At 37.0% G+C, this 10,948-nt stretch overlaps 2 protein-coding genes across 2 annotated transcripts; both read left to right on the top strand.

Annotated features, from left to right (window-relative positions):
• Positions 1 to 4,137: 4,137 nt before the first annotated feature.
• Positions 4,138 to 6,931, top strand: LOC115950262. Its single transcript, XM_031067488.1, has 5 exons — positions 4,138 to 4,372; positions 4,682 to 4,783; positions 4,902 to 5,621; positions 5,981 to 6,546; positions 6,686 to 6,931. The coding sequence occupies exons 1-5, from the start codon at positions 4,138 to 4,140 to the stop codon at positions 6,929 to 6,931; spliced, it is 1,869 nt and encodes a 622-aa protein (XP_030923348.1).
• A 2,840-nt stretch (positions 6,932 to 9,771) lies between these two features.
• Positions 9,772 to 10,345, top strand: LOC115950920 (phytosulfokines 3-like). The gene is made up of 2 exons (XM_031068196.1): positions 9,772 to 9,980; positions 10,104 to 10,345. Exons 1-2 carry the CDS (start codon positions 9,861 to 9,863, stop codon positions 10,239 to 10,241), a joined length of 258 nt encoding a protein of 85 aa, XP_030924056.1. The 5' UTR covers positions 9,772 to 9,860; the 3' UTR covers positions 10,242 to 10,345.
• Positions 10,346 to 10,948: the final 603 nt, after the last annotated feature.

A 10,948-nucleotide genomic window follows, 5' to 3' on the forward strand; every position in this document is an offset into this window, starting at 1 on the left:
GGCATTGCCGAAATTGTTTGGGAAAAAATTTTTTTTTTTCCCACATTTTCGGCAATCCCATTGCTGTTTTCTCTTTTTTATTTATTTATTTATTTATTTACATTTACGGCAACGCTATTGCCGAAATAGGGGAAAATTATTTAATTTTTTCTCAATTTCGACAATCCCATTGCTGTTTTCTCTTTTTATTTATTTATTTATATTTACGGCAACGCTATTGCCGAAATAGGGGAAATTATTTTTTCAAATTTTTCCCCAATTTCTTTTTATTTATTTACATTTACGGCAACGCTATTGCCGAAATAGATATTTCCTCCTATTACGGCAATGGGATTGCCGTAATCCTTTTCTCTTTTTCTTTTTTTTTTTTCTTTTTTTAATTTTTTATTTTTTATTTACATTTACGGAAACAGGGGAAATTTTTTTTTCCTATTTCGGCAATCCCATTGCCGTAATCCTTTTTTTTTTTTTTTTTTTTTTTTTTCACATTTTCGGCAATGCTATTGCCGTAATCCAAATAGGGAAAATTTTTTCCCCAATTCTTTCTCTTTTTTTTCCCACATTTTCATCAATGGCATTACCGAAATTGTGGGGAAAAAAAAAAATTTTCCCCAACAATTTCGGCAATGCATTACCGATATTGTGGGAAAAAAAAAAAAATTTCCCTACAATTTCGGTAATGCCATTGCCGAAATTGTGGGGAAAAAAAAAAAAAAAAAAATTTCCTCCACAATTTCGGCAATTGTTATTCTCTCTCCTCTCTCCTACTTTTTTGTTATTCTCTCTCCTCTCTCCTGCTTCTGGTTGAATTTCGGTGACAGTATTCTCTCTCTTGCTTTTTTTGGCTGAATTTCGGCAACGCCATTGCCGAAATTCAGTCTCTCTCCTCACTTCCCCAATTAACTTTGAACAGTAGGTATAATGCAAATTAACTTTAAATTTTACAATTTTTACCCAAAAGACTCGGAAAAAGAAAGAAGTTTAAGTAAAATGTAAAATATAAAACTTAAAATAAAAAGAAAAATAAAATAGTGCTGACGTGGAAAATTGTGGGAGTTTCAGAGGTTTCGGTTATATATATATATATATATATATATAGATAATAAACATTAATAGAAAGTGCAACAAACTAAGGCTAATGGTGGCAATAAACTTCATGGACATGTGAAAAGTTGATATAGTATTAATGCCGCGTAAGCTGATGTTGAAGAGGATATACTCATATTATCAAACCTACCAACCCAGTTCTAGTAAAATGCTTTAAAGCTGTTAGTAGCAAATTGAAACTTGGCTGTGTGCGCCCACGCCGACATAAATGTCAAATGCAAGGGCTCTTTCTAATGTATAATTTATTACTCCTAATATACCATATATGTTATTCAGAACATGCTAAATTGAGTGAAAGCGGCTTCACCAGTTTCTAAATTGGTTGTAGCCCTTCTTTTTTTTTTTTCGTGTGGTGACTAAATGGATCAAGAAGTAGTGAATGGTTTGGAAAAGTTCAAGCTCACAAAGAAAGAAGAGGAGGATATTGATATTGCAAATATTAGTAGCCCTGAAATCTTTGAAGAATGCTCTTTGAGCTTATTTGGGCGTTTACTTTTAAATTGTCATCAAAATCTAAGAGCTTTAAAGAATACTTTAAAGGCAGCATGGAAGATGGGTTCTGATTTGAGGATTGTGGAGGTGGGGAATAATCTTTTACAATTTAAATTCAGTTCAAAATGTCAGTTAGAGTGGGTTGAAAAAAGTGGTCCTTAGAATTTTGACAACAACCTTCTCCTTCTTTGTCGGTGGAGGAAAGGTTTAACATCAAAAAATATCAGTTTCTCCCACTCTCCTTTCTGGGTGCAGATTTGGGACTTACCATTTGAGAATATGACTGAAGAAATTGGGAAGGATATTGGTAGTAAGATTGGAAGGGTGCTAGAAGTTGACAAGCGGGCTATGCAAGTGGATCAAGCTAAGTTTTTAAGAATGCGGGTGGAGGTTCCGATTGATAAACCTCTCCGTAGGGGGAGGTATGTTAAGAATGAAGAAGGTGGAAGATATTGGGTTGATTTTAGGTATGAGAGACTCCCTAATTTTTGTTATATTTGTGGCATTCTTGGGCATGATGAAAAGCATTGCCAAGCAAGTCCAATGGAGCAACGGTTAGGGAGGCAATATGGTGAATGGTTGAAGGCTGTTGGAGTTATAAAAAATGGAGGTGATAAGGATAAGTTGAAGATGTTATCGGAGGCTAAAAAAGGGAGCTCGCCATCTATGGTGGGTGGATGGCAGGGCTAGTGAAGAGACCGGAGCTGTAAGGAGGAGCTTGCTTGTTGTGGTGGTGGCCGGTGGAGCTGATGAAGTGAGTGGCTCGACTGTCATGATGGATGCAACTCCCTTGGGCATGGTGGAAGGTTCTGTCACGTCAACTCATAGGAAAATGGGAAGGCAGATTAGATGGGAAGATAGTGTACCAGAAGCTTTGGGTAAGGGGCTAGAAAGGACAACACGTGGGGAGCAAAATGGTGCTAGAACTGGTGTAGTTAGGAATGAATTGCATGGGAATGAGGTGAGTCAGGAAGTAGTTGAAAAGCGGTGTGGGCTGGCTATTAAAGAGGCTGAAATGTTAAGCCTAATAGGGCCAAAAGGAAAAGGAGGCTTAAGTGAGGAAAGGGAATGTGGGCCGGTTATAAGAGAAGCTGATGTTTTTAGCCCTTTAAGGCTAAAAGAAAAAGAAAGCTCATGTGAGGAACGGTGCAGACAGCTACAAGGCCCAGGCCGGTTGTGTAAAAAAGCAGTTAGAGGTAAAATTAAAAGCATGGCAAGGGAAAAAGGAAAGGCCCAAAGTGTTGAGAAGTCTGAGCAAGCCCGAGAGGTAAGTAAAAAAAGAAAAATTAATGATGAAATGTTGTTTATTTGTGATGATAGAGTTCAAAAACGTTTTTGTGAGGAGAAACATGAAGGAGGGGTTAATTCTTTTGTTGAAACAGCGATGACTACTGAGCAGCACCGCCTGGACCAATGATTACATTAGGATGGAACTGTCAGGGGCTTGGGAACCACTGGTCAGTTCGAGTGTTGTGCAAACTCGTGCAACGTTGGAAGCCCAAAATTGTCTTCCTGATGGAGACAAAGATGAAGAAATATTAGATGGAAAAAAAGAAATTTAAAATTGGTTTGTTGAATGGTCTAATTGTTCCTAGTGTGGGGAGGAGTGGGGGATTAGCTATGTTATAGAGTAGGGACATAAAAGTGGAAGTTCAAGGTTATTCAGGAAATTACATTGATGCAATTGTGATTGACTTGGAATCAAGTTTTAAGTGGCGCATCACTGGTTTCTATGGGAATCCTGAAACTCATCATAGAAAGGAATCGTGGGATCTTTTAAGAAGCCTTAGCCAAAAGTATTAACTACCCTAGCTATGCTTTGGTGATTTTAATGAAATTGTGTCGGTGGAAGAGAAATTGGGTGGGGTGCAAAGGTCTCAAAAACAGATGGATGATTTTAGAGAAGCAATACACCATTGTAGGTTCAAGGATCTTGGTTACTGTGGTCCTGAGTTTACTTGGTGTAATATGCAAGAGGGTGAGAGTAGAATGTACTTAAGATTGGATCGAGCTTTGGCTACTCTTGATTGGGTTGATCATTACAAAGATATAAAAGTGCATCATTTGGTAGAATCCACATCTGACCACTGTGCTTTGCTTATATCTGATGCTACTATTGTTTAGAAGTATCCCAATCGATGTAGATTTCAACTCGAAGCTATGTGGACAAGAAGGGAGGAATGCAAAGATATTATCCAAGAAATCTAGGATGGCAGCCAAGAATTAAATTCTCCTATTGGGATAGCTGCTAGATTGAGTTGTTGTGCTGAAAATCTCTCTAGATGGAACAAAATGGTGTTTGGGCAAATTCAGAAGAAAAGGGAGACTCTTAGTACTCTGGTCTATAGAGATAAAGATGGCAGCTTGGGCAGTGAGATCAATATGATAAGAAAGGAGATTAGTGAGTTATTGAATAGTGAAGAAATTATGTGCCATTAGAGATCGAAGGTGCAATGGTTAGGCCTTGGGGATCAAAATACGAAATACTTCCACACTAGGGCTTCAGATAAGAGAAGGAGAAATACTATCAACAGTATTATGGATGAAAATGGAAATTGGCACGATTCTATTGATGGTATTGTAGAGGTGGCTATGTCATATTTTAAGAATCTGTATTCCACTTCTTATCCAACTCGTATTTCGGAAGTCCTTGATACTATCCCAACTAGAGTCACTGAGGATATGAATCAACTTCTTATTCAAGAGTTCACAAGGGAGGAAGTTGAGGTAGCTCTAAAACAGATGCATCCAACAAAAGCCCCAGGTTCGAATGGTATGTCTGCTATTTTCTTTCAAAAATATTGGGGTATTGTTGGTAATGATGTCATATGCATGGTCTTAAATGTGCTTAACTCTAATATGTCTATAGTAGAGATTAATAGAACAAACATCACTCTGGTGCCAAAAATAAAAAACCCCACAAAAATGACAGACTTTAGACCTATTAGTTTTTGTAATGTTGTTTATAAACTCATATCAAAACTGTTAGCCAATCGTCTTAAAATAATCCTTCCTTAGATTATATCAGAAAATCAAAGTGTGTTTCTTTCTGGGAGACTAATTATTGATAATGTGCTTGCAGCTTTTGAACTTATGCACTATTTAGAACATAAGAAGGATGGAAGGGAGGGTGTTATGGCAATAAAGTTGGATATGAGTAAAGCATATAATAGAGTGGAGTGGGGTTTTATTAAACAAGTGATGGAAAAAATGGGCTTCCATGAAAAATGGATAAAGTCGATCATGCATTGCATCACTTCTGTATATTATTATATCCTTGTTAACGGTGTTGCTTATGTTAGAATTATTCCTACAAGGCGGAGACCCAATTTCACCTTATATGTTTCTATTGTGTGCAGATGGTTTTTCCTCCCTTATTAATAATGCTGTCAGGAATCAAAGAATTAGTGGAGTATCAATATGTAGAGGCTGTCCCAAGATCACACATCTGTTTTTTGTAGATGATAGTCTATTGTTTTGCAAAGTAAATAGTCAAGAATGCCAAAATCTTATTGATATTCTCCAGCTATATAAAGCTGCATCGGGTCAGAAAATCAATGTGGATAAATCTTCAGTCTTTTTCAGTAACAATACCTCGGATGATAGAAGATGTGAAGTGCTGAATATGTTGGGTCCAATGCAAGATACCCAACATAAAAAATACCTTGGCTTACCCTCAATCATTGGCAAGTCAAAAGTTGAAATATTTGCAGAAATCAAAGAGAGGGTGGAGAAAAAATTATCGAGGTGGAAGGAGAAAATGCTATCAGTGGGTGGCCAAGAGATCCTTATTAAAGCTGTTGCTCAAGCAATTCCAACATACACTATGAGTTGCTTCCAGATCCCAAAGAGTCTTTGTGATGAGATTGAAGAAATGATGAGAAAGTTTTGGTGGGGTCAAAGGGGTCAAGAATCAAAAATTGCTTGGGTTAGCTGGAAGAAAATGTGTAAGTCCAAGCTGAATGGAGGAATGGGGTTCAGAAATTTACAAGCTTTCAACCTTGCTATGCTAGCTAAGCAAGGTTAGAGGTTGATTTCGAATCCTAACTCTCTGGTGGCCTAAATCTATAAAGCGAGATATTATCCACATGGTGATGTGTTTAAAGCAAAACTTGGATCCAATCCTTCCTATACTTGGAGGAGCATCTTCAATGGGCTAGAAGTTGTGAAAAGAGGTACCCGGTGGCGAGTTGGCAATGGCAATAGAATTCATATTTGGGAGGATAAGTGGCTATCTACTCCAATAACATACAAAGTAATCTCCCCCCTCCCCCCCTCCAAAAGCATTTTAATGATTATCCTAGGGTCTCGGCGCTGATTGATAGAGACACGAAGAGGTGGAAAAGTGATGTAGTAAGATCTTTGTTCTTGCCTTTTGAAGCAAAGACTATCCTGAATATTCCCCTCAACCACAGCCTTCCAGAAGACCAAATCATATGGGTGGGTAATAAAAGGGGAGAATTCAATGTAAAAAGTGCTTATTATATTGCGGTTGGGGTGCTAGATACAATGGAGGAAGGTGAAAGTTCTTCGAGTGATTCTAGGAGTCCTCTTTGGAAGAAACTATGGCACTTAAACATTCCTCCCAAGGTACGTATCTTTGCTTGGAAAATGTGTATGAATGCTCTTCCTACTTTTGTGAACTTGCAAAGAAGGGGTGTTAATCTTTGTGATATTTGTCCAGCTTGTGGGAAAGAGCCTAAATCGAATTTCCATGTTTTTGTTAAGTGTGAAGCGGCTAGGAAAGTGTGGAGTTGTTGGGTAGATAGTCCTGTTAATTTGTTGAATGGAAATATGGATATTATAGATATTACTTTGAAAATTGTTGAATCGGGTACATCCCATGACTTGAAGGTTTTCTTTGGGGTTGCATGGGCAATATGGTATAATAGGAATAAAATAGTGCATGAGGCCTCAAGTCAGTATCCTGATCAGAAGGGAAGGGAAGTGGACAGCGCCTTCTCTAGGATTTTTCAAGATCAATGTTGATGTTGTCACATTTGAAAATGAAAAGAACTCAAGTGTGGGAGTAGTTATAAGGGATGTAGCTGGTAATGTTCATGTTGCTTGCTATAAATATCTTCAGGGTCAATTTTCGGTGGAGGAAGTTGAAGCGCTAGCTATGGAGTGTGGTCTAATTCTTGCCAAAGAGCAAAAGCTATCTCATATCATCTTGGAATTTGATGCATTAACAGCTGTTACTAGTGTCACAGCAGATGAAACAAATGGTTGTCTTGGTCATGTGTATCAGGGGATTCGTAGTTTGTTGTCTTCGTTTAGTAGTTGGAATATCAAGCATGTGAAAAGAGATTACAATAGGGCAACTCATTAGCTTTCGAAGTATGCGAGGGAGAAGGAAGAGTTTCATGTCTAGATGGGAGTTTGTCCTCCTATGGTGGTTCACGTTATTCAGGAAGATGGTGTGTAGTTTGTTCTGTGTTGAGCTTTTCTTTTGGCTTTGTTGTACTCTCTTTTCTATTTGGCAATGAGATTCCAGTTATTTTGCTATCAAAAAAAAAAAAGTGAAAGCGGCTAAAAATGATGCTATCATGACAAGTATTTCCCAAATCCAAAAAAGCCTTTCTGGTAAAACAATGGGTCGTATTTTGAATTTTTAAGTGAACTAAATTCAAATGCTATAATGTGATGCATACAAACGAGGCCATTTGAAGCTCACTTTTCATATATTGGAGTTTTTTTTTTTTAACCTATGACGTCCGCTTCTGATGATAACTCTTTATCATTAGAAGAGTTATCATCAGACCAAGACACCAATATGCTTTTGGTGTAGACGGGGATTGAACCCTAAATTTTTTATTCAACTATCAGAGATTTTACCAGTTGAGCAAACTAGAACCCAAACTTTACTATATATTGGGAGTTTCTAACATTGCATCAAAGGCTAAAGCTTTGTGATCACATGATGCATTCTTAAGCACCTTGCCACTGCCTAATAAATATGATTTTTGATGATGCCAAAATCGTTAGTTGGATCACTCGTCCAATCCGAAGCTTTAGGCGATCTTGTAGGACCTGCAAGATAAAGAGAGTTGATCGAAGAAACCACCGGATTATTCCCGATGGGGGAGCCTCTGATGCTTAAGTTAGTATCATCCCAGATATTTCATATATAGGTAGTGTGTTGTAGTGGTTTTTTTACGTACCTTAGTTAATGAGACAGATTGTCCCTTTTATAGGTGACTTATGTAGCCGTTGTACATAAATTAGGGTGATTATTACCTCGATTGTAACATTCTTTGTCTTGATGAGAGTTTAAGACATTTGATGGTCGTTATTGAATGTATTGAGGTTATCTTTGATGGCCTACTAATGATGCAAGGTCGTCCATATTAATGAACGACCTTAATGATTTTTCTGGACTCATCAGTTGCCCCCCATTCTCAAGTCTGATTTTGCTTTATGCTGGTTAGGCTTGGGGAATATTCTTGACTTATTTATATTTAGGCTTCTTTATTTTCAACTACTTTCTTCTTCAGGAATGTTAGTATTTCTATGACAACATCTTAGTATCTACCTTTTGAAGGTCTTTTTAGACATTCGAGGGATCATAGCTTGAAAGTGAGCTGATTTCTTTGGATGACATGTGTGAGGTTTTAGTGTCCTCTTTGGATCCCTTCATCATTATTTTGTAGCTTGAAGAATTTTGATATATGGATAATGTTATTCTTCCAAGATTTATATTCTTGCGTGAAGAATTTTTATCATCCGTTGATTGCACAATTTCATTCTATCAATTAAATTTTAATGCTAAAGTGTTTATATTACCTTGGCCTCGCCATTTGTTGTTTTAACGATGAGGCTTTAGGGAAGACTTGATGTTTTCCATTGTTGTTCGTCAAGTGATTGCATTTTGTGGAAAGGGAAAGTTAAAGCTCTAACCAAGAAGTTATTAATGGTGCAGAAGGACAAGCGGCTTTAGTCGGCCAATCAGAAGATCAAGACCGTGGCTGCCATGGCCGTCCAAGTGTTCCAGCTCACTGAAGAATACAATACTGTTTTGTTCAGCTAGTACTACAAAGGGTTTGAACTGTTGAGGAGGTACTTGGTGAAGCATGGTCCGGGGGTTGATTTGGAGAACTTCGACTTTAAGTCCATAAAGAAAAGGAGACTGACGAAGTTGCTCAGGCTATGATAATCGTCTTCTATTAATTGCTACGTGAACTTTTTGTTTTTTGTTTGACCTTTGCCATATGGTCTACCTCCCTTAGCCTCGTCGAAGTGATCCATATCCTTTTAGGGGTCATACCACTTAGCTTGTCTTTTCAGGTGATTTACATCCATGTAAGGAATTTTATCACTTAGCCATTTTTAGATGATATACATCAATTTAAGGAATTTTATCAAGCGGAAAGCACATTTTAGTCCCTACATTTTCAAGCTATTCCCATTTTAGTCCCTACATTTTATTTTTACCGCTTTTAGGATCATGACCGTAAAATTATATGAAGAATAAAGGTTTTTTTAGCCTAGTTGTACCTTTGGCTTCCTCGAAGAGGTGAGCTCAAATTTGTCTAACCCACTCCTATGGAATGAGTGTATTTATATAAAGAAGATTAAAATCAAGTTTTATTTAGAACTCTTCTACCTCACTTAATAACTTTTTGTTAGTTTAATATTTTAAAAATAACATAGTTGAATTATATATTCTCTATATTCTTAATACACAAGTTAAATTTTTACTATTTTTTTTGTCCAAAACTCCAAATAACCTCTTAGAGATATCAATCAGCTGGTAATTGATTACGTACAGTTCATCCCATATCCATCAGGCAAACAAAACATATTCCTAGCGTTATCAACGAGGGACTTCAGCCAAAAGTTTCTGAGTTTGTTTTCCTGTTAAATTTCAGTGGTTATTAAGTCTTTGACTTTTCTCCCTTAATTGAAGTATACCCCGTATCTTTTTTTTCTTTTTTCTTTTTTCTTTTTTCTTTTTTTTTTCTTCCAGAAGGAAGTATTTTAACATATTCGTATCCAGAAGGAAGTATATTACTATATTCGTATCTTATATAAAATTAGAGTTTTTGGCCCCTAATATTCTGCCATATTGTTATTAAAAAAAAAAAAAAAAAAAAGTCTCCCTGTCCTTCCACACTATCACACACTGCCTATCTTGGGCCACCTCTAATCTCTTCTATAAATTCAGTATCACACCCTCTATTCTCCTTGTCCCTCCCAAAGGCACATTCTATTGAAAGCCATACATTTTCCACATACTACAGTCTTATCGAAAGCCAAAGATGGCCAAGATTTTCGCTACCCTGTTTATGTTATCCCTTGTTCTCTGCTCCACGACTCTCACCTATGCTGCTCGTCCAGACCCAAAATCGAACATAGATGAAACCACATCCCAAAATGAGGTTGGTCCAATTTGTTTACATGTTTCTCACATTTTGAGTCTCTTAATAAATAGAATTTGTATTGGGTTTTACGAGTTTTGATTCATGGGTGCTCTGTATTTTTTTTTCTTTTTTTCTTAATAGGTTGCGGCGGCACGTAATAGTCTTGAAGCATTGATTGAGAGCTGTCACATACATGGACTTTCGAAGGATGAGTGCTTAGAGAGGAGGACCCTGGCTGCCCATCTCGATTATATCTATACCCAGAAGGACAAGCCATGATCCATGAAAAATAATTATGTACTACTTGTACAGTTTATGTGATGCTAATTATCACTACTAATAATATGACATTCTCTCCTCCTTTTGGATGAGTGATTCTCTCATTCCTAACTGTTTCTTTCTTACGAGTCGGGATGTAATTATTTGGATTATAATATGTATATATATATGCCCTATTATTATGTAACTTTTGCTTTAATATTATTGACATGTTATTGGTTTGTTTGCAAGTTTTCAGAGCAGGGACATCACCCCTGCTGCTATTCATACAGATTTCTTGGTACTAAAATTTCTACCTTTTTTTTCAACCCAAAAAAAAAAAAAAAAAAACACCCTGTTGACATGTTATGAACAATTGTTTGTCAAAGGTTAATGATTATAAGAATTAGGGATTTAGAATAAGCACTTATAGGTTTAGGTATAATATTATATAACAAAGTCTACATACCTCAACTTTGGTTTTCAATTCACCAATGACTTTTTAATGGTATCAGAGCCATGGATGGTAGGTGTATGAGTTTTATTTCTTTGCAATTAAGAAGTTACTAGGAATTTTATTACTACATAGCCACTACTTGCTCCTTGTTAGTGTTGGTCAGCCTAAAGACTTGTTGGCAAACCATAGTTTCGCGTTGGTCAACCCCTTTGTTGTAGCCGACGGACAGGCGTTGTTTGGGTGGTCCCGCAATGGAGTTTCCCGAGGAGGT

This window comes from Quercus lobata, chromosome 6, assembly GCF_001633185.2.
Source record: "Quercus lobata isolate SW786 chromosome 6, ValleyOak3.0 Primary Assembly, whole genome shotgun sequence".
NCBI classification, from domain to species: domain Eukaryota; kingdom Viridiplantae; phylum Streptophyta; class Magnoliopsida; order Fagales; family Fagaceae; genus Quercus; species Quercus lobata.